Source organism: Tachysurus fulvidraco, chromosome 11 (genome assembly GCF_022655615.1).
Source record: "Tachysurus fulvidraco isolate hzauxx_2018 chromosome 11, HZAU_PFXX_2.0, whole genome shotgun sequence".
Taxonomy (NCBI): Eukaryota; Metazoa; Chordata; class Actinopteri; order Siluriformes; family Bagridae; genus Tachysurus; species Tachysurus fulvidraco.
Window position 1 is genome coordinate 20,194,956 of NC_062528.1, and position 24,882 is coordinate 20,219,837.

The 24,882-nt window shown below is 38.3% G+C and overlaps 1 protein-coding gene across 5 annotated transcripts in view; it reads right to left on the reverse strand.

The window, feature by feature from the left end:
• Nucleotides 1-4,066: 4,066 nt before the first annotated feature.
• nrip1a (nuclear receptor interacting protein 1a) overlaps nt 4,067-24,882 on the reverse strand; it is a 48,938-nt gene continuing 28,122 nt past the window's right edge. For all 5 annotated transcript variants that reach the window (XM_027150552.2, XM_027150551.2, XM_027150549.2 and 2 more), the window contains one exon: nt 4,067-9,612. In XM_027150552.2, coding sequence (XP_027006353.2) covers nt 5,947-9,261 — 3,315 coding nt within the window. In that variant the 5' untranslated portion in view covers nt 9,262-9,612 and the 3' untranslated portion in view covers nt 4,067-5,946. The remainder of the gene's footprint in view (nt 9,613-24,882) is intronic.

Sequence of the window (24,882 nt, forward strand, 5' to 3'; positions counted from 1 at the left end):
TATTTAGACATTAACGATATTATTAAGACATTAATACGGTATAAACATTAAGTCCAAATGATGTCTTGAAACGAGTTGTTAAAATTGATGAGGAATATCTTGACTTTAATAAGTCAAATACGTTTAATAATAATAATAATAATAATAATAATAATAATAATAATAATAATAATAATAATAATAATAATAAACAATGTCAAATAATAGAAGCATTTATTATCACCACATATACAATACAGCACAGCACCGAGGAAGTTGGGGTCAGAGTGCAGGGGCAGCTATGATGGAGCAGGGAGGGTTAAGGGCCTTTCTCAAGGGCCCAGCAGTGGCAGCTTGGCTGTGCTCGGCCTTGAACCCCGATCAACAACCCAGAGCCTTAACCAGTTGAGCCATAACTGCATAAATGGCTTTAATGTAATATGTTAATGCATTAATTTGCATTATTTATAGCTATTCTTTTTATTATTTTACATATAAACTATTGCATATTACGGCATTATTATTTAGGCTTTAAGTGGAAATGAGTCTTGAAATATTTATTAAGTCAGTATTATCAGACATATTTTGAAGTGATGAGGTAATATTTCAAAAATAATGATGTAATATATTGAAATAATGATTAAAATAATAAAAAAATTAAAATTCTGTGTTTAAATGTTGAGCAATAATCATTAATTAATTCAGAATTATTTTATCTCATTATTTAAATATATTCTCATTATTTTTACTTGAAAATCACATATATTCGAACGAAACTTTATATGGAAATAAGTATATCTTGTTGAAATTAATGAATATGAATAAAAGAGAGAATAAGTCAAAATAACCATTAAGGGAAAAAAGCGATTGGGAAAATGTCTCAAAAAACAAGATATAAAAAATAAAATGTTTTGAAAATGAACTTGTCATATTAATTCAGCATCTCAATATAATGTGATAGAAACAAGATAGTACATTAAAATGAGATAATGGAAAAAAGGAACAGAATAACGAAATCTTAAGTGAAACTGACCACGAAGGTTCAATGCATTCGTAAAGTCTAAATTGCTTTGGCAGGAAGTTAATCCTTTCAGCGTGCTGGTTCTCGCCTCCCCCACTCCCTACCCTGCTTTGATACACACACAAAAGGAAGCCATATATGCATGTGACCCAGTTTAAGAGGAAAATATATAAATGTGTCTAAAAAAAGAGAGATTATATTTAGGAAGTCTTTCATGTATCGCATCGCTCGGTGCTCGCGTGTGATCCGACAGATGCTACAACTGAATTTCTTGACATTCATGACAGCATATAAGTCGTCTGTGTGATCATGTGACCATGCCACGCTACAGTGATGCTACAGTTGGTTCAGTCAACGGTGCTAAAGTTATGAGGATATGACGGAAAAAAAGCAGAATTTCAGAATTTCTTCACTCTATTTCCTGAGAAGAAGAAGCAGTGTACTTTCGGGCCTGCGGCTTTTCGCTATTTATTGTGTCTCTTTCTTACCGGGTTCCTCTTTACAGGGCTCTGATCTGTCTTGATGCTGACCCTGGTGAAGCACAGAGCCATCTCTTCCCCATCACTTCCTCTTAAGTCTGAGTCACACTGACCCACATGCAGTAAGGTCACAGTGAGGCCCAGAAGAAAAATAATTGGGAAAAAAAAGTGTTTTTTTGTTTGTTTGTTTGTTTTTAAACGATTCCAGTGTGGTGGTATAAACGTCCTTCATATGATGCACACTGATATTTCACCCAGAAATGAAGTTAAGCATTTTAAAATTTGTAAATACTTCCAAACCTGTTTAGAATAGGTTTGTTCTCGGGCACGGTGGCTTAGTTGTTAGCACGTTCGCCTCACACCTCCAGGGTTGGGGAATCGATTCCCGCCTTGTGTGTGTGGAGTTTGCATGTTCTCCCCGTGCCTCGGGGTTTCCTCCGGGTACTCCGGTTTCTTCCCCCAGTCCAAAGACATGCATGGTAGGTTGATTGGCATCTCTGGCATTGGCAACAATGCCTTGTTGCCCGATGACGCCTGAGATAGGCACAGGCCCCCCATGAACCGAGGTAGTTCGGATAAGCGGTAGAAAATGTGAGAGTGAGGTTTGTTCTCATCATCATCCACAATCTCATCTCATCAATCTCTGCCTCATCACCTGAGTAAAAATCACAAAATGACTAACTCTTTGACCCAGGAATAGTTTCCTCCTGTTTTTATTGTGTCCATGTTGATGATTGAACGTCTTTGTCGTTTCTAACCCCACATTGGTGTTAATACGAAGTTCATATGAAAAAAGACACTCAGGACTTTGCAGAATTTGTAGTTAGAATTCTAGCGGTTAATATATTTAATCAAACTTTCAAGAAAATGAAACCATCTTCAGAGTAAGCGTTGATATCAAACCCATTTCTGCTCTCTGAGACACCCTGAATGTTTGTTCATAAGCAGCTCAAATCTGAAAGTGTTTATCTTCAACCACTAAAATTCGGTGTAAGATTATCAACAGTGGGACAAACACTCATTTTAGATCAGACTCACAGACAGAACATCATTCATTTCTTTATACTGATTAAAATCTCCCATAAGTTGGTTTCTATTCTCTCGGCAGACTAGAACACCAGTGTAGTGATAAAAAGGGGTTTTAAATATGAGCCTCATACAGTACGTACTAGAGCTGTCTAACACCGCTGAGGAAATGTTGACTCACTTCTGTACTGATGAATGCTTTAGCAGATCACTGAAACATTTCAAAACTTTAGTGAATGTGAAAACACTACTCACACTTCTTATACAACACAATGACTAGTGCATATGTGTGAAATTTGGGCTTTTAGTCTCAAAAGGTCTTTTGATAAACGGACATGTAGTATCCTGAGGTACTGTATCTAGAGATGTACCAGCTCCAGTTGTGTTCTTCTTCATGAAGATTCAGATGTCAACAACCTCCTCATCAATACACAATTATCAGACTGTATCTGAGTGTAGAAAGGATATTATTCTCTGGTGTTTATAACAGTTTATAATAATCACACCACCCAGTGTCACCCAAATGAGGATGAGGTTCACTTTTATGTCTGGTTCCTTTCAAGGTTTCTTTCTCTTCCTCTTCCTTTCCTCACCACAGTCGCCTCAGTCACCTCAGGCTTGTTCATTGGGGATAAATACAAACACATTTAAATATAAGTCTAATATTAATCTTTGTAAAATATTAAACTTTTGTAGTTTGTGTAATATTTCTTATGTTCTGTAAAGCTTCTTTGAGACAATGTTCAATTAATTGAAATTAATTGAATAGAATTTTTTTTTACTGACCCTTAATATAACAGAATATTTTTTGGAAGACACAAAGGCAAAATTAGAAAGTTCAATTCAATTCAAATTTATTTGTATAGTAACCTAAATAAATATATATCGGTGTCGTATCATTTTTGGTGAAACCTAAATGTATTATTGGTGGAAAAACTCAATTTTGGTACAAGTCTGGTTAGAATTTTTGTGCTTTTTCCTGGAATACAGCTAAAACAGCACAGACGGTTTCCCAGACTTGTTTGTTTCCTGAATCTCATCAGCTCCACTGAAGTCATACAAAGCACGGTATATAATATAAATGTGTGATTCAATCAAACTTTGAATCCACAAAACACACCACATATGGGTGAGATGGACAGGTGTACACAATTATATCACGTGTATATTCTTTTGCTCTTTTGTTGTGCAAAACCTGTTATTCAGGACAAAAAAGCAAGCAGGAGTTACAACCTTATAATTCTACCTTGAATAAAAAATTTTAAAAAAGAGAGAATTTATGCACATTTTATCGTTCATTTACAAAAGACCAAAAAATGATGTTAAATCCTGCAACACAACAATCATCAAAAATCAGTGAAAAACTTTTCGTTTGTAAAGACGAATCAACATTTTAGTGCCTTTCAGGACGGTATTCATTAATTAGCATAAAATGGGCTTAAAAAAATAAATAAAACACTTCAATTTGTTCTGAGGCAAACTAAATATATATATATATATATATATATATATATATATATATATATATATATTACAATTATTTAATCAAAAAAAGTGCGGGTTCACTTTGTGCATTTTGGAACTTTATTCAAAATCTGTGCAAGTAAACACCAAAATGTATACATTTAAAAATGATATCACAATAATATTCAATATGCTGCAGTCCAAACATTTATTTTCTGTTGTTTAAAACCAAGTTAAATCATCATAGCATTAAAGTAATCCGTAATTGCACTGTTGCTGTACATGACTTGATTGTTTTACCGGTTTGGTTTTGGTAAAAAATAAAATAGAATAAAAACCAATATATATATATATATATATATATATATATATATATATATATATATATATATATATATATATATATATATATATGCACATCTCTTTCAAAAGTTCAGATATTTTACTCAGCAGTCTATTTCTTAGAATAAACAGACAATAATTTTTTTTTTTTTTGTTTTGTAATCAGGCTTCATGACAAAATAGTTATGCTTAAGACTTGAATTCCTCCATGAGCAGTAATACGTAGGAACCTTCTCATGCATCTGCATGCAACAGGCAGCTGTGGACTGTTGAATATCTGACATAACACAACATTGTTGCAGAACAGATTATTGTTATTTTTACCAAGAGACACATGCAAAAAGTAGGACCAAAAGGAGAAAAAAAAAAAATAATAAAAAAAAAAACAACAACAAAAAAAAACTTTCTCGAATTATTTACGTATTCACACAGCCGTGACGACCGCATGGACTCTTTACGAAATTTCAAAACTAAAAGGTTTCTCTTTTTCAGTCATATAAAATAGCCATCTTTCATAAAGATAAAGATTACGGTATGTACATAAATATAGTTTATAACAAGACTTTAAGATCGAGGGACAAAAATAATGTGTTATAGAATATTCCCATTCATAAAATGTAAGACCGTTCATTATCATATACGTTATCATATATGGGGAAAGACAATTTGTAGCACAGTACTCCCGTAAATCACGACCATTAAAACAACACACATTCTGCACATAACTAGAACACTCTCTGCATCTCCGGCAAGCTTGATTTGTCTTCATGTAATGCATCCGTATTGCATAATGCTAGACATATATGGCACATGCTGATGCCGATACCTATTCGTATAATCAGGTTACATCTTCATGTTTAGCTGAGCAACATGTCAAATAATTTCTAATCAAGGTTTTTTTTTCTTCTTCATCATTTTCTTTATCGTCATATAGGGTATTGTGGAACTCTCTATTCTTGGCTTGGTGCAATGAAATGCTGAAATTATTCGTAAAGCACTTCACATATTATTAAAATATATATATATATATATATATATATATATATATATATATATATATATATATATATATATATATATATATATATACCAAAATTAATCAAATGAATGAATAAAAAGTCACCAATACCAAATGATACAAATCACATATCATGCACATACTATATCATGTTTTTATACCGATGAACCGATGGAAAATATGGGCTACATAAAGTGTACTGTGTAAGATTAATGAATGAATGAATGAATGAATGAATGAATGAATGAATGAATTAAATGAGGGAAGCTAAGGGATGTTGTTGGAAAAAACAATTATATAACCTGTATAACCTGCAGCATAACTATCAAAACTATCAAATTTCACCAATGGAGGAAGTTTGATTAGGAAATATAGATATAACATGTCACACACATTTTATAGTTTAACAACAGGTTTAAAATTTCAAGTCAGTATACTAAGTATTTTTGTTTTGTTTTTGAATTTGACAATCAACAGGTTAAGAAATTGCAAGAAATTAAGCACTGATCTTACAGAATAGAGAGTAGACAAGAGGTTTTATATTAAGAAAGAAAATGGCAAGACATAGAAGCAAGAAGGATGAAGAAAAGTACATATTCATTCCAAAGCAGTTTTCTTCATGACTTCTTGAGAGACCCGTTGATCCGTGGTGAGTCACAGCTATGAGTCCCATTGTGATGTGGGTTTTGTTGCAAGTGTACATTGAGGTCAAAGGCCTCAGACTCATCTCTCTCCTTAGTCTGCACTCTGCAAGGTCCTGACTTTGCTTCGAGCTCGACTCTGTCCCTAACCAAATGTGCATTGCTCCTCTGGAGCATATAATACAAAATAGGGTTAGCTTTAGTCAACCGTGGAGAATCCAGGCGGCAGTCTTGTGTTTTATCACCGTTCACGAAACCAGTTGATGATTTCAAGTCTCTCCGTGAGAGAACATCACGTTTTGTCCTGGATGAATCATGCTGAACATCCGTAAGAGACTCTAGTCTGTTTGTTCCTACTGATGATGAAGTTTGCTTGCCCTGGTTCAAGACCTGCTGAAAGCTTTGATGCTCACCGTTGTTACGTGGTTCTTTGATTGTACTCCCATTTTGTACTGGACGTTCCAGCGAACTAAATGGAGCCCTTGACTGAGACAGTTCCTTCAAACAGTTGTCTGAAAGAAGTAGCTGCTTCAGGACATTGAATCCCCCATTTTCATTTCGCGGTGATTCACATGGTGGAAACTTAGCTGGCGGACTGTCTGCCTGTGGTGGGCTGGACGGACCACTGGATCCTTGAGATTCTGGAATTCCAGAGGTTGAGCAATTGCTATCCTCCTTTAGACTGCCAGAACTATGACACAATCTCTGCTGGGTCACTTTGATATGGTCTTCTGAGTCAACTGAAAATTTCCTCTTCTTGGGGATGGTTGGTCCGTGGTGATGTTCCACTGGTTCCTCTTTAATGCATCCCTGATTTGAGTGCTCTAAAAAGTTTGGCTTCAGTTTTCTGGGCTTCTGATGCAGGAGATGACAAAGAAGACCATCTCCGGGGACAGCCATTGGGGAAACTGGCTCTTGTTTTATACTTCCCTGATTAAGAGTGTGGGGACTCTGCCTACGTGATTCTGCTAATTTGTTCTGCCACTGATTTGATGCTTTTTCATCATTACACATTTCATTTTCTACGGGCTCAGTTTTGACTGCAAGATCTGTTGGAGGTCTGTCCAACGTATTGTGAGATTTTGAATTCTCCTGTTTTCCAGATTCTCCCTTTCGCTTATTGCCAACTCTTTCTTTTTGAGATGTATTCCCCAAAAGAAGCTGTAAGACCGTACGCCTTTCAAGGAGATTTTCAATCTCTGAATTATGTTGTGCAGATTCTGCCACAAGAGAGTTTACCGATTTCGCATGAGGGGTGTTATTTTTCTGAACTGGTACAGCAAGCTTTTCTAACAAAGTTGAAGACTTTGAAGTTCTAAACTCTTCAGTTTGTCTTTTGACTGGAGGCAGAGGAGCTTTCGGTGTGGGGGAACTTGCAGCACTTTTTTTTCCACATTGAGCTAAATTTTGTAACAGTTTACTAGCACTGAAAGATGCTTCTTTGACACTTGGACTACTTGCAAGTGGTTTATTCTTACACAGATCCAAGGGTACTGACTGTGTATGAGGAGAGCTGTACACTTTGTAAGGAGATGCACGAACGTTACAGTCTCTGCCTTGGGAAAATGTTGGCAGTAATTTAGGACTTCTGGTATTCGATCTACTATTAGGACTAGGCTCTACTGTATCCTTACACTGACTCGGATAAAAAAGAGAGTGATTACTTGTTGATGCACTGCTGACCTTAGGTTGGACCTTAGGCTGTAAATCTGTATTCTCAGGGGCTTTGGTTGTCTTCTCCATGTGTTTTTGATCAAGGAGCAATTCCAGTAGTGTAACCTTGTGGTGCGGCTTAATCTCTGAACAAGTGTATAACTCTTTGGGTTCTGTAAGGAATTTTGATGCAGGACTCTCTGTCCACCTGGTTTTCAGAGACTCTGTGACCTTGTCTAGTGACGGTGAAAAAGAAGAAGAGAATGGTGTTGAATTGTTCAATTTGTTCTTCAAAGAGAGGTCAATAGGAGAGCAACTGGACCGAGTGCTCTCAGCATCACTGCTATCTTTTGGTAGACTTATGGAATTTGACTGTTCACTGTCCGAGAACATTGGAGAACCTTGACTTGAAAAGATGTTGGCGTCCTCCTTCAGGTGATCCTGAGAATTAAGTCTTTGTGGTGTGTTGTGGCTGTTGAGAAGTTGAAGGAGCAGACTGCTGCAGTTCTGTGATGGCCTGCCATGCCTTTCAAAAGGTCTGCGTTCCCTGAAGGGATGTGTTCTCCTCACTGAACCCACTGACCTACTTTGTCCTGTATGCAGGCTTTGACTTTGCCTGCTAGAGCTTGTTGGCATTTGAGAAGGTATGCCATTTTTGGTATGTAAAGAAGTAAGTCCATCATGGTTTGTCTGAGATATTGTAGGCTGATTCTTTTCTTGAGTTTGCTGTGTGGCAATGATTGCAAGCCTTTCACTGGCAGATCGCCCAGCTAGTTGAGCTTTAAGTGCATGCTCTCTGGAATACTGCTGCAGGTGAGCCTCACTCGAAAGCAGCAGGGCCAGCTGACTGCAGGCCACACTGGGCTTTGGCGAAGGAGCAGGACTCGACCTGATATTTACTAGACTGGCTACAGCTTTTAGACGCTCAGTGCAATGGAGCGATTCTGATGATGAGGACAGAGCACTGCGTTGTAGTGCTCCTGGAGACTTTGATAATCTTTCCTTGCTGGGCTGTCGGTGGTGGTAAATCTGGCTGCTAGTATTGTTCTGAGTTGTACTGTTTCCGGCCAAACATAGACCAGGTCCATCAGATCCACTGCCATGCTCTGGTATATTGTCCTCTTTATTGGGCTTACTGCTTGAACTAGATGCCTTCTGTGGTGCCAAATTTTGTTCAATCTGCTGTGACAGGGCCACATTTTGGAGTCTTGTGCTGAAATTTTGAAGCAGGCTTGCCAGCAATGTGCTCTCTCCTTTACATTGCAGTGAACCATTCAGGCCACCACAGTGTTCCTGCTTTTTCCCATTGAGCTCAGGAGAAGGCATGGACATTTGTCTCACTTGGTTCTCATGTTCAGTCCAGACTTCAGAGCGAAGCAGCCGAGCTTTTTTCACATGATGTGTTGACCCTCCCTGTGGGGTTGTTTTATCCTGTTCCTGCTGAGAACTATGCTTGGGCAATAGAAGCCCCGGTGTCTCCTTGTTTCTCTGTTCTTCATTGCCTTTTTCAGCCTCACTTTGTTGTGTTGCTGTGGCACTTTGTGCTCCTGCTACCCGATGCATGAGTAAGCCTTCTAGATATGTTAGAACAGCAGAATCCTGGTGTGTCTCAGGGCCAGTCTCTTCCCCATGAGTCATGTTCAATAATATGGTCCCTTCTATGGCTGGTCACCACAACAGAGAAGAAGAATGCTCCAAAAGTTTCCACCAATAGTTCCGATGGCTTTTTGCTTCACAATATAAGTTTTCAATCCACAGTGATTCGAAAGATGAAATGAACTTTACAGGGTAATTTCCCTGTTGCAGAAGATGGTGCACAAATATGTTCCTTTTTTATGTACTATGGCAGAGATATGACCATGGTCATGGTGTTGTTATTCTTGTGAGTTCCCATCCTAGTGGATCTGTGACAAGTCTCCATCTTGGGTACAAACTCAGACAACTATCCATGCCATGATTTCCTGACCACAGGCACAGTTGGAGGTGATCCTGTATGATTAAAAAACAAAAAGAAAGCCAATTAACGACAAACTATCTGTGGGATCTACAAAACTCCAATAATACATATGTATATATATACAAAAATTGTAAATAAATAAATAAATAAATAAATAAATAAATAAATAAATAAATAAATAAATAAATAAATAAATAATAGTTATTTGTGAAAATGATAAAGACTGATTGATTGAAAACTAAAATTGATACTTTTCACCTCAGGTTTTCTAGCAACAGTTTGGACAAGTGCAGAAGGACATTAAGCATGAAGTCAGCCTGGAGTTAACTCTTACAAAAGATTCTTATCAAGGATTAGCCCTGCTCGCTGTCTAAGAGGCATTTGATCAGGTGTTTCCTTCTCCAACCATCATCCCAGCTTCTGTCAACTTCCAGATACCTAGCTGTCAGATATCTATTGAAGGTGATATACAAGTCTTTCTTGAGTAGATGTCACTAATAAAACTTTCCTTCCCTACTTCCTGGCTTATTTACTTGATGTTAAATATATCAAAAATAACAGAATTAAAAACACACAATGAAATACACAATGGACATGACCCAACAAAGAAAGCTTTGCATTGCTGGGAAATGAACTGACAGCCTTCTAATTAATGGCGCAAAGACATAGAGCCAACCAATTATTTTTGCATTTTACTGTCTTTTTAAGAAAACCCTCAAATATTAGCCTACATAATCATATTAGATTTGAGAGACTTCTAGTTGTGTTCATAGATATTAAGCAATTTAAGGTTGTGACAGAACTCTCGGCAAATTAATCGCACGGCTTGCTTATCTGGATTCGGCTAGTATTTAGAGTTTACATTTTACAATCCGCGTTCAAGTCCACTTCGCATAAACATGATGGTAGTGTAGATGGATCGGCGACTGCTAAATTGACAGTTATGTCAATAGAAATTATATATATATAAAAAAATAACAATCCATGACATTATCAATACTAAATGCAATCCAAGGCAAGTAATATAGCTCAACAATCAGTGAAATGTCAGAGCTAACCACAGCTAACGCTAATTGGCACCTTTGCTGGCTTTGCTTTCCAGAGACCATAAAGGGGAAGGAGATCTCATGACCTTGTCAAGCTACTGCTCCATGAAGCAATAGTGGGATGTGAGAAACCCACTACCAGCCTCAAAAGCAAACCTTTAGCATCTGATTGAAAGCACAGATAAGTTTCTTTACAAAGTTTGACTTCTAATCATTTAGATTTTTCAACATACCTCAACAGATTCAGTATGTAACTATAAACCCTCAGGGTTTCATGCTGCACTTTGTAGCGAAGCACTGACAAAGAGTAAAAGAGCAAAGAGCAAAAGATAAATCTCTTTGTTTTATTGATCAAAACAACAGAGTGTCAAAACACTGCTGCTAGTTATGGAAAGGGGGAGTTAATCAAATATATTTTTAAAAAATCCCTGTTTTTGTCAACTGGCTTCTTTTTGCTTGATAAGCATGTTAACACAATGTGAAGGTGTGAAAAGTGTGAAATAAGTCACGTTATTCACACACAGTCATGTAATTAGGACAAACCCAGGACTAACAGCAAGGTCTATTCGGTCCCCAGGTTTGGTTTAATAATATATTAAAGCGCACATTTCTGAGGTTTGTACAGTAAGAGACATTTGTTTTCTTCCATTCATTCATTCATTCATTCATACATTCATTCATTTTCTACCGCTTATCTGAACTTCTCGGGTCACGGGGAGCCTGTCATGCATCTCAGGCATCGAGGCAGGATACACCCTGGACAGAGTGCCAACCCATCGCAGGGCACACACACTCTCATTCACTCACACACTCACACACTACAGACAATTTTCCAGAGATGCCAATCAACCTACCATGCATGTCTTTGGACCGAGGGAGGAAACCGGAGTACCCGGAGGAAACCGCCGAGGCACGGGGAGAACATGCAAACTCCACACACACAAGGCGGAGGTGGGAATCGAACCCCCAACCCTGGAGGTGTGAGGCAAAGTTAATAAGAGGCACAAAGATGCAGATTTTTTAAACCAAAAATGAGTTTATATTTTCAGCAAACACAAGCAAATATCTTCAGTTGAAAAGATCAGTAGGTCCAAAATAAAATAATAACCACAACATCAGCAGGGTTGGTCAATTTATTTTGTTAGAAAGGGGCGAGATAGGTCAAGAGTGTCTGCAAGAACATGTCAGAACTCCTTTGGGAGTGGGAAGGACTAGGATTAAACTTCAAGACGGATATATTTAGCCAGCTTTGATGACTCTGCTGCACAATGAAGTATAACACAAACACACACACAAACACAATGTGATATATACTGGCACACGAGCGTAAATAATTTTGTAACCTAAAAGACAGCACCCAGGGACTATTGTTTATAGTTAAATGATGAATAATGTAATGTTCTTCTATTAATTAAGGCAGATTTTAAACAGTATAAGCCCTGTGTGTAGATGCTAGATGATTTAATTGGACATGTAGCACTATATAGTGCAGTATTATTTATGCATGCTTTATGTAGACATGGAAGGAGCAGACAGATCTTGGTTCCCGACTGGGCTTGTTAGATTGCAAACACTAGCAATCAGGTTCTTATCTCCATTTAGATGTAAAATCATGTATTTTTTAGTATTTTAAGATTCCCATTAACACAGAAAGAGATTCCATTGAAATAAAATAGAACTGACACTAGAGTGAGTTCATGAACGTGACAGAGGAATGGTTATGCTATGTGAGAATCTTTAAAATCCTGGTTATTTATGACCCTGTATCGGCTGTTCTATTCAGGTCTACAACGTCATTACATTATCACCATAAGAGATGAGTGAAGACACGCCTGAGCATGTATCCTGGGGGAAAAAAAAATCCCTGCAAAATGAGCAGCCCGATATTAATGGAAAGAGCCTGATATCCGGACTGGATCCTTCATTTGTCAAGAGCAAGGTTGAAGATTAATTGACCCCAGGGAAAAAATACCACATAATAAATTATGTCCATGGTCCAAAAATTGTATTCCATTTATGCTATTTAAAATGCATGATGAGGCAAAAGAGGCAGAACTCGCTCCTGTTTGAAGTCAAGGTCATTCCCTGAGCCAGGACTGTTGGAGTTGATGCAACAGCTGGCGTCCATACAAAGCATTAGGCCCTAATAAAAAGTGACAAACCTGCCCTTGCTTTTGCGCATACACATCCAACATCTGACGACTCTTTGCAGCGCAGATGTGGCCCCAGCATTAAACGGCAGCTCAAGGTTGGCACTGTTCGAACACCGACACTGCAGGCGTGCTGCTTAAGCTCCGCTTGCACGCTGGAGCTGCAACAACACATTCCTAAGATAACGTTTCATGACTCAGTCAATCATGGCAGCTCTCAAACTGGGTCACTGTGACCTACTTCTAAAGAAGCATGACGGGCATCACATGCTGCCATTTTCCAGCTGGAGTCTCTCATTAGTGCTCCACCAATCAGGCTGGAGTTAAAGGCATTAGTTTGACCTACATTGCTCATCCAAAACGGAGGAATGTGCACACGGCTTGAGTGAAATAAACAGCACTGTTTTTCAGAGTTGGTGTTAGAATTACAGCGTGACCTTAGAACGGCGGAGTATTGCTAATGGCAGATAAGCTTAGTCTATCTGACATATGAGAAATACAACACAACACGGTGCATTGTTTTAGAAAAATAATCAACCGACTGCTGGTGTGATGTGTTTGACGAATCGTTAATGAACTAAACGTTATTGTTTTCCAATAACAAGCTACATCTAATGGGTTTTATTGTTTTTATACGACAATTTGCCAAAGATTCAAATGTTTTTCCAATCAAAACTAGATATTTCCTCTTACTGTTAATATAAGAGCAGCCCTTTTATTTCTTCTGAAATGAACACACAGCTTGAAATGTCAATACATTTACATACACTGTATAGTTTTGGGCAGCTTGAGTAATTGGAAGAATTTCCATTTCTAACTCATTTCCTTGGAAATCATCAGTGATTTCAACACTTGTGACTGGATTACAAACTTCCTGTAAATTCATGCTGTCAGTCAAAGTCAGTTCTGTCATATCTCAGTGACTACAACTTCCAAAAATTTATCTTCTTTGTATTTCCCCAGTGCTTTAAAAGTCAGCATGTATTTTCTGATAACATTCTCGAGAATGTTCTGAAAATTGCACTAGCAATTGATAATCTGACCGGGATATTATCTACTATAATTTCACTGAACTGCGCTAAGAGCAGCTGCATCACTTCCTGGTTTTATCTCAGATCACAAGACCCAGCGATCAGGTGAGGACAGATGAGAAGAACATCGGAGTCTGGCTTCCCTCTATCATGGACATATACCATTGTGGTTGACCTCATACACCCCTCACACACACACACACACACACACACACACACACACACACACACACACACACACACACACACACACACACACACACTCTTCACCTTCTTGCTGTCTGGGAAAAGTTACCAAAGCATTCAGACCCTTGCGAACAGATTGTGTAACAGTTTCTTCCCCCAAGCCATCAGACCCCTCAACACCCAGAACTAAACTGAACACACACACACACACACACACACACACACACACACACACACACACACACACACACACACACACAATCAGTATACATCTATGCTTATAGCACCACCACTGTAAACACACTACTGTATATTCATTACAGAGGTAACACTAATTCCTTCCTGCTGAAGTGTTCAAATATTCACTGATGAAGATGAAGACCTGAGCCAAAGCTGACTAACACAACGGCAGTCAAATGACGGCATGATAGTCTCCAAATGGTTCTATCTAGAGTAATCCCATGGGTCACAGGATGTCCATGCAAATCTACCCTCACCAGAGTTTACCACCAAGTGGTGTGCCTCCAACCAGAGGTAGTGTTGTTCTTATGTAGCAGATATTTGTGGTTAAAGTGACAACAAAAAAAAAGCTTCTTGACTTGACTTAAGACAATAAGACTTGTGCTAAGACTGCTAGGAGTGGGCCTGGGAAACACAATTACAGACCTGCCAAAGAGAACATTGGAGAAAGATGTAAGAACATCAGAAATGGATAGAACTCTCTGTGGATTGCGGTGGGAAAATACAGCATTATAAATAAAACATAACTTTACCCTGTGAAAACATCCACAAGACAGCAACTAGGGCGTATTAGCAAGAATCGTTAACATGAACGACCTCTGAAAATTCCTGATAATAGTCTCTGACAATGTGCAAACAATAAAATAGAGTGTATTTATCCCCTCTGTCATTAACCAGAGCCATTACAGCCTAATAAACGCCAGGATAGTTGTTATTGTTATTGGCTTAACGTGATGTAATCAGACGCAAGACGACACCGAGCCGACAAAATATCGACTGCTTCAATATTTCCAGTCCATATTATTGGTCACTGTGGGAATCTTATGCCAAGCTGGAAGCTTAATAGTCTAATAGGGACAATTCGGTGATTCATAAAGACAAGCACTTAAGCTACTTTTTGCTGGAATTTAAAAAAATACGTACATTATACAAACAAGACCTTCAGAGCTGACAAAAAAAAAAAACTCCCAGAGTCACTATTTACCGTAAAAGAAGACAGCGATCGGATATTCTGATATAGTTAGTATAGACGTCCCACCGGGTTCAATCAAAAGCTCAGAGCTTGCTGAGTTCAAATCTGCTCATGTCATCAGCTACTTCCTCTCTCTACAGTCTAAACAAACACTGTAAACACTGCTGTTTCTGCTGCAAAGATGAGATTCAACCGCACATTAAATTTACAGCACAGCTGAATACTAGAGAGTAAAATACGTTATGTATGTAGAGTGTGTGCTGAAATAAAAACCAAATTTCTCCTCAGTCTCGATGACAAACAGCTAAATAAAGGATTTAACAGATAACTAGTAAACAGTATTAAATCTAATCCAGCAGGACTTCAGAAGATAACCTAGGATGTTGTACAAAATGAGAAAACTTTGTATTTTGTGCTAGAAATAAATGTCTTCCATACAAAATGAAACAAATTCAGATTTAGTCTAATTAAGATTGAACGTCAGAGCGAATCCGGAGCGCTGTTTGCAGAGATCGCTGACATTTCATAGATTTTACTGAAATAGATGGAAATGATCAGGTTTTATTCTGAGTTTCAATTTAATTAACCAAATTTGTAATACGCAGTATTTTTTTTTATTTGTTTTATATACAGATGATTAAAAATGTCATTGACTTTCCTGTTTTTTACACCTGACGTTTGTCATTCTTCAAAGCTTCAAAATAAATGACTTCTCGAATCAGCACACTGTCGTTTACACCTCAACTTAATTCAAATTCAAATTCAAATGTTAATTTCAAGTTCTTTTCTAAGCCTGAAAAATAGAAACATCAGGATTAAACATTTTTAAAAACTTTTTAGATCGATCCTTCGCATAGAACTAAACCGAGACTTCTTAAGGAATTTATTTAAATGATATATTTATATCTGGTTAATCCAGCGTACACCTTTTTGTTTCTGTTGGGGTTCACTTCTGGGCCTGGAAAATAAATGTAAACAGCTTTAAAGTCAGTCTGTACCTCAAATCACACCCTCAGCCATACATTTAAACCATGTTTCCTACTCATATTTAGGGGCGGGGCTTATTTCTGGGCCTGAAAAATGTCATCTACAGCTTTTCATAATCAAATTTGGTACATGAATAAAATATTATTTCATAATTCAGTTTAAGAACGATGTATTAGATGTATTCCGGGAATACTTTTAAAGTTAAAGGAAATACAAACCTCACCTCACCTCACCTTTAAGTAGATGATGCCAAACAATAAAAGCTAATTCTCTCTAAATGTAAAAAAAGCACCCTTTTGTAACTTGTGTCAGTTCCTCAGCCAGACGTTCAATCATCCCAACACAGAGTATAGAGACCTACCATGATGCTGAGTACCGATGCCAAGAACAGGTACAGTGTGGTAATCAATTTGCTCTGCAGGCTGGAAGGCAGGTCTGAATACTAATGTCTGCACAGCACCCTCTCTCTCTCCTCTCCGCTCTCTCTTTCTTTCTCTCTCTTTCTTCTTTTTCCCCCCCTTCCTGTCTTCCTTTCTGGGTTTGACACCTCAATGTGCCCTGATCCAGAGCTGTAGCCAAAGGGCAACAGCTTGTCCTCTGTGCAGATAACCACTGCCACTAATCAAGTGTGTGTACGTGTGTGTGTGCGCGTGCTACAATATGGGATTAGAGGGCTTGCTCAGTGCAACTCAGCACAGAACAGCGGCTAAGTGCTCGCACAACAAGGTCACCATTAAACCTGCAGTAACCCTTCTACTGCGTCCCGTCTCCTGACCACACACACACACACACACACACACACTCACACACTACACACACACAGATCCTAACCCTCATTTCACTTTTTCAAGTGCACACAAATCTCCGCTGCCAATCTCCTCTGGGTGAGGATAATTCATCATATTTTACTAGTGACGGCTTTCCAGCTCGCCTGAATGATATTGAATCCTGGCACGGTGACAAGAGCGAGGCGCAGGCGGGTTCCTCTCCGCCTCTGAGGATGCTCCACTGCGTCGCCACACACTCACATTTATACCAGTGAAGTGTGCGACTCTGTTTCTCTGTGTGTGTGCGTTTGATACAGCAAAGCTAAAAGGTGGACTATAGCTGTTTCTCTCTGCACAGGGATGAAAGCTTAAGCCTTGCTGAGACATTCTTACGGACGCGAGCCTTATTGCCCAAGTTCTCCCTGCAGCAATTCTCTACTCTTTTCCTCTCTTGTACAGAAAGATAACAAAGTGCAGCCTTCAAGCTGGCTCTATAATGCACTAAATTCATAGAAGAGCATGCAATAGTGTTCTTCTGTTTACTAAGAAAACTAAACCGCATTATCGTCAACAAGGAGTTTTTTTTTTGGAAGATTAGAAATCGAATAGCAGAAAGAATCAACATGTTGTGATGATCAAACATTTAAACGATCCCTAGTTTAAAAAACGTACTCGTTTATTACCTAAAACAAAGTCAGTGTTTTATTCCTCTTATGCCTTAGCGATTACAATTTAAATTCTTAAAGTGAAAAAAAGAAATTTCAAAACTTACTAACCTGAAGGAAAAAAATACAAGAAACTCCTTTACATTTCCACTAAAACCGGAGACTAAGCCCAAAAATGGCTAACAAACGAACAAGGTTTTTTTTAATCCGTTTAATCTATTGCGTGTATGAGGCAAATCCCTGTGTGAGAATGTTCTAGAGCAAGCACATAAATATAAATCAGATATTTGCCTTAATCAAAGCCTTCTTCCGTATCCAGTTCAAGAATTTGACAGTGCTGTGGCATAATGTTCTTTTTTGCCATGTAACTGGGACATCATTTTTAAAAATGTATAATAGACATGCATATTTCAGACACATTTTTGGACATCAAGAGACATACAGGTCACTGGCATTAATCATCTAAACATAGTAATCAGTATATTAAACATTAAAATGGTTTTTGCTTATGAATATTTAAATACGATTGGCCTACATTGTCTGTTATTCCACTGTGTGAAGATTATAAAGTCTAGTTCACAAGACACAGTTTGATAGCAGATGGAAATACAATGTCCTTATTCTGTCAATAAGGACACAGCCAGAGCAATAAAGGGTTACTGAGTACATAATGAGCATCATTATCACTCCCAGACAGAAGGATTTGACCTCCATGATGCTGTTTCCTACTCAGCGGGAGGGTGCTGGTGAGAAAACAAAGACTGACAGAGAAAAAGAGAGAGAAATAGAGAGAGAGAGAGAGAGAGAGAGAGAGAGAGAGAGAGAGAGAGAGAGAGAGAGGAGAAGAGAAAGCAACATGCAAATGAGAGCGAGTAAAAACAAATGAAGAAAGACTCAGAAATCACCCGCATGAGATGAGAATAAAAAAATATTATTCCCTATGCTCCAGATAGAGAAGAAAGAAAACTGTCTGTCACATGACCTTGACACGTTGACATCATGTGACACCTTTTCACCAGCCACCTGGCTGATCTTCCACCTCGCAACCTCATCCCCAAGTGACCGCCAAGCCCCTCCCCTTTTCGCCAAGCAGGACACTCCCCTTGTTCTGGGAAGGTCGAACAGGTCAGCGTGCCCTCCTCTGTAATCCACTGCTATTCGTCAGCAGCCAGGACCGGCGGTGGGGTGGTGGTGGTGTGTGTGTGTGTGTGTGTGGGGGGGGTGTATTGGATGGGGGGCTCACGACGGAGGGAGAATGCCCAATTAGGCAGCTGTCACACAAAGCGGGGGCAGCAGAAAGTCAGCGATAGAGGTAGGGAGGTAGTGAGAAAAAAAAAATCCCCTGCTCTCTGCTGAAAGGATGAGCAGCTGTTAGTGCCAACAGCAGCGTTATTATGTTAACCATTTCCACCTGAAAGGGCATGGAGAGAGCACGAGGTGGCTTCGGTCACCCCTACTTTATCTGGCTCGTAACAAAATATTACAACCGGTGTCACGCTCAGCAGCTCAGGATCCTGGCTCGGCTTCTAGCACCTCGATTGGGATCGTGCCGGAAATGCAACCGTGTATATTTATTCTCTTTATTCACGTCGATTATACACACCAGAGACAAATCAGGACCTGGAAAATGCACAGCACCTACAACACAAATAGCTAACACTGTATATAATAATACACTCTTTTTCATATGGACTTTCTGGACTGATGGCCAAAAGGGGTATTTATTTTTGCTCCAGCAGGCAAAATAGATCCCAACGAAGCTACAAGAAATCGGTGACCCTTCATTTTTTATCAGCGTCATTTCCATATTTTAATTCAAATATTATACTCCTGAAAAATGTAGAGTATCGTCGTCATGTGTGAACGTTACCGCGGTAACCGATTACAGACGAGCGGAGTGATACACAGAGTGGACCGGTATATAAGCAGTCTTGGACCATTCGAGCGATCATGTTAGAGGAACGACTGTATAATGGAGATGAATAAACTTCTGGGTAAAAATGTAACTCAGCTTCATCACATTGCTCTGTCCTTTGTGATTATTTTCCTATAACCCAAGTCTTTTATTTCTAACTACATAAAACAGCGAAAAACCAATATTCACCAACATTGCTGTACTTTTCTGAGCCGTTCTCACATCCTTTTCCTCACCATCACAATCCCTCCTGTTTCTTTGCCATCCCCGGAAACAGCCGGCAAGCTACAGTTACCGAATATTACAAGTTTAATCAGAGATAAATGAGGCCCTGGAAGGAAGAGAGAGCTGACTGCGGGTTGAATAATCTCCCCATTCTTAATTAAATGACTGAAGAAAAGCCAGCACATTAAAGGAAAGAGAGCGCCTGGGTCCCTTGCCTTCTCCCTAGATGGGAGCGAAGTTAATAAGACAGTGAAGCCTCCGCAGTCATCAAGAGGCAAAATCAGGCGCCGGAAGAACAGAGAGTTTTCAAGGATGTGACCGAGCTCTGACAGAATAGGGCTGAGGGCGAGATAGATAACGCCACTAGTGTGAGACTTAAACAGAAAGCGCCACTTTAATATCAAATCAGAGATGACAAGCGTAAGTCTGATTGTTTGGAGTGTGAAGTCGTAATTGATAAATTACACAATTTGCAGGATTGTTTTCTCTTTTAATTACAGAACAATTATTTAATTTAATTTAGTAAATTAAAAAAACACAGTCATTTTTTTTCAAACGTGTGTTCTTAAAGATGGTGAAAATCCTTTCAATCAATGAATGAATTAACATTGAATTTTTTTTTTTTTTTTGCTTAAGTGACACAAGAAAGTTTTAATCTAAAAAAAAAAAAACACACAAAATGAATTGAAACTTAACCACAAAAAGGCCAGACTTTTGGAAGAGGAAGATGTATTTTTCTTCTTCTTTTTTTAATCCCTTAATCAGACATTTCAGATTTACATGCTCACCAGTATGCCTTATTATCTATTCCTTAATCCACTTGTGTACGTCACAGATACACTGTCTGCACTTACTGTACGCCTTCCCTTTGTTTGCCGCAGCCTGTTGTTTCGTGAAATTGATTAGATTTAATTTGGATAATTTGCAAGCTAAGCAATCACAGACCGGTTATAAAGTCCATAGACTCGTTTTTGTGTTCAAACCCTGAACACAGTATTAACCTTCATGTCTTACATGATTTGGTGTATTGACATTATGTAGTAAGTCTTAGCTTTTCAGGGAATCCAGTTGTAGCTTCAGGTACAGGTAAACTTTAGGTGTTTTGGTCTGCTCGATGTTTAAGATTTACGTTAAACAGCAGGCCCACAACTTTCAACCTATAACACACTTTGTTATTCAGTTCCTACACCAATCAAAATTCACCAACATTCCAAAGTGTTGTACTTAGTAGTCATTATTGTGCATCAACAATACGCATGAAGGTTAAATGAGAAAAGTTTCAACTCAAATTATACCTTCATTTTAGTTACAAAGAAACCAAGTGGGTAACTATTAGCTAATATTAACTAACTAGCAACAGCTTTATATGTTAATGTATCAGATGTTAACTAGCATGATAATAACTATCAAAATACAAATGAGGTGAATGCTAATAGCTAGCTATGACGATACAGACAGCTGTGATAATCCCAAAGTGTCCACAGTTTCTGAATAGATTACAGTGACAGGTATTAATTAATTCATTCATTCATTTTCTACCGCTTATCCGAACTACCTCGAGTCACGGGGAGCCTGTGTCTATCTCAGGCGTCATCGGGCATCAAGGCAGGATACACCCTGGACGGAGTGCCAACCCATCACAGGACACACACACACTCTCATTCACTCACACAATTACACACTACGGACAATTTTTCCAGAGATGCCAATCAACCTACCATGCATGTCTTTGGACCGGGGGAGGAAACCGGAGTACACGGAGGAAATGCCCGAGGCACGGGGAGAACATGCAAACTCCACACACACAAGGCGGAGGCAGGAATCGAGCCCCCAACCCTGGAGGTGTGAGGCAAACGTGCTAAACCAATAAGCCACCGTGCCCCCCGGTATTAATAAAATTCAGTTCAATTTCTTTGTCTAGCACTTTTAACAACGGACCTTGTCTCAAAGCTGCTTTACAGAAGTATAGAAACAGAATAATACTTGTAAAGTTTACAATTATTTTACTATTCATCTCTAGCATGTATCAATAATGATCAAACCTGAGGTAAAAAAAAAAAAAAAACTTCCTGAGATAATATGAGGAAGAAACCTTGAGAGGAACCAGACTCAGAAGTGAACCTCATCCTCATTTATGTGACGCTGAACAGGAAATAATGTAAATGTAAATAATGTCCATTCTACAACAGGTTGCAGTGGAGTAGAATTGTGTAACTAAGAGCTCCTGAGGAACTAATAGGTCAGCGTTATTTGTGAGTCCATTACAGACTTAACGTTAATTCCTGCCGAAGTCTTCAAATATTCACTGATGAAGACCCGCGCATAAAGCTAACCAACACAATGGGAAGGATTCTCGCTCTTACATCTGTTTAGATTAGAAGTTTAGATTTGTTACAAAACTTTCTTGAAGCTACATGACTCCTTTAAGCTAAATGGCAAAAATTCGTCTCGTGAACAAATCAATTCTAGAGAAATGTAATGATGATTTTGGAACCGTTTACAGAAAAAAATAGCAATACTCTAAATCACATACAGTATATTCTTTCTGGCTAATGTTTTAGCCAAATCCTTGAGGCTCATCTAGGAAGGCAGAAAATATCCTTTAATATGCAGTTTGATCTTCTAGCTAAAAATGTGTCAAACATTTCAGACGTTTCTGTGCCATCGCTTAATACCGGATTTAATAAGACATGCAAATTTAAAGTGCTATAATTCATCTGGGGCTCTCAAATATTTGCCTTGACAAAGACACACATCTTGTTTCTAGCTTCTGGAAATTCCATGTGGAAGAAAGCTCAGATTTGGATAGTGAAAGTAAACATGTAGAAGGCTTGCTTTTCTAAGTTGCTCTTTTTTTTATAACTCAAAAAGTAACATGTATATTCAAGCACGAGTCCGACAGTCTGCTAACTGAAGAAGTGACATACTGTAGCATTAATGGTTCTTCCCCTCCATAGGGGAAGAAATACAACCAAATACATTACAAACTAATAACAAACAAATCATTTATTTAGGGAGTACTGTAACAAGCTTTTTTTATTATTTGTTTTGAGCTGACAAACTTTGAAACAGATCTAGATGATAAGGATTTGATTTTTTGAGTTCACACAAAAGATTTTTAAGGACCATCCATTGTGGTGATATTTGCTGTTGCTAAGTAAGGCTATGCTCCACCATAACCTCAGTAACCGAAAATTCTTTGTGCTTAAAGGTTGTTTTCAATCAGCTGAACAAATTCTTAAACTCAAATGGCTATCTGGACAATTTTCAATCTGGTTTCCGCCAGCATCACAGCACAGAGACAGTGCTCATAAAGATAATAAATGATATTCGATTAAACTCTGATTCGGGTAAAATATCAGTGCTGGTGCTACTAGATCTTAGTTCTGCCTTTGACACGGTAGATCACACCATACTCTTACATAGACTAGAAAACTTGGTACGGCTTTCTGGGATGGTCCTCAAATGGTTTAAATCATACCTAAAAGGGAGAGGTTACTATGTGAACATAGGTAACCATAAATCTGAGTGGACATCCATGACATGTGGAGTCCCACAGGGCTCAATTCTTGCACCGCTTCTCTTTAATTTGTATATGCTCCCAATTGGTCAAATAATGAAAAAGAACCAAATTGCTTACCACAGCTATGTAGATGACACCCAGATATACTTAGCCCTGTCCCCTAATGACTACAGCCACATTGACTCTCTATGTAAGACTTCCTCCAGTTAAACAAAGACAAAACCGAAGTCATTGTATTCGGAAATAAAGATGAAACTCTCAAGGTTAACACACAGCTTGGCTCTAGGGGTCTAAAGACACAAAATAAAGTCAGAAATCTTGGTGTAATTTTAGAGTCTGACCTTAATTTCAGTAGTCATGTGAAAGCGATAAGCAAATCAGCTTACTACCATCTCAGAAATATAACCAGAATTAGATGTTTTGTCTCAAGACAGGACTTAGAGAAACTCGTTCATGCTTCATCACTAGCAGGGTGGATTATTGCAACGGATTCCTTGCTGGGATCCCCAAAAAGACCATTAGACAGCTGCCGCTCATACAGAACGCTGCTGCCAGAATTCTGAGCAGAACCAAAACATCTGAGCACATCACTCCAGTCCTCAGGTCCTTACACTGGCTTCCAGTTACATTTAGAATAGATTTTACAGCATTGTTACTCTTTTATAAATCACTTCATGGCTTAGGACCGAAATACATTACAGATATGCTAATTGAATATAAACCAAGCAGACGACTCAGATCATTAGGATCAGGTCAGTTAGAGATACCAAGGGTTCACTCAAAACTATAAGTTACATCTTAACACCTGAGTCCCATATCTGGAGACTCCTTCCTTAGAAAACTTCCCATCAGTTTTTTTTTTATTTTATTTTTTTTATAACAGCACCTAAAAATCTGTATGTTATATCTTAGGTTAAATGAATGAGCAGTTACTATAGAAACGATAAGCTCACAACCAGCGTATTAATATACACCTATACTTTTCAGCAGAATGCATGATTATTGATTATACAAACAATCAGCCTGTTTTTTTATTTGAAAATAAGGAGAATACACATAAACACACAAACAAACACCAAAACAAATGGTATATCTCTACTGTATATTTATGAGGACCTTCAGATGATATAAGCTACTGGATGATGGAGCAAATTAATACTATACCTAATACCCCAGCTTTAACCTCAATGATAAAGAAAATATAGCCAGTTCTTCTAGTTTCTTTTAGTAAATAGAAGCTTTAAAATGTTACGGCCTTGTGAAGACATTTGACATTATCCTACATTATGAGGTCCCTTGGGGTTTTTTGGTCCTAGCAAAGGGCTAAATATGTGGACATGCACACGCACACACACACACACACACACACACACACACACACACACACACACACACACACACACACACACACACACACACAAAACAAAACACAAAAGTTCTCAGAAACTAATCTGGCATCCTAAAACTGGGTATATTTTTATCGAATATGATTTAAATAGCTACGATAGTGTGTACCATTTTTGCACAATTTGACATGTCTCTCACCTTTGATTAATAACATACTATTTATCACCACTAAAAATGACTTACAAAC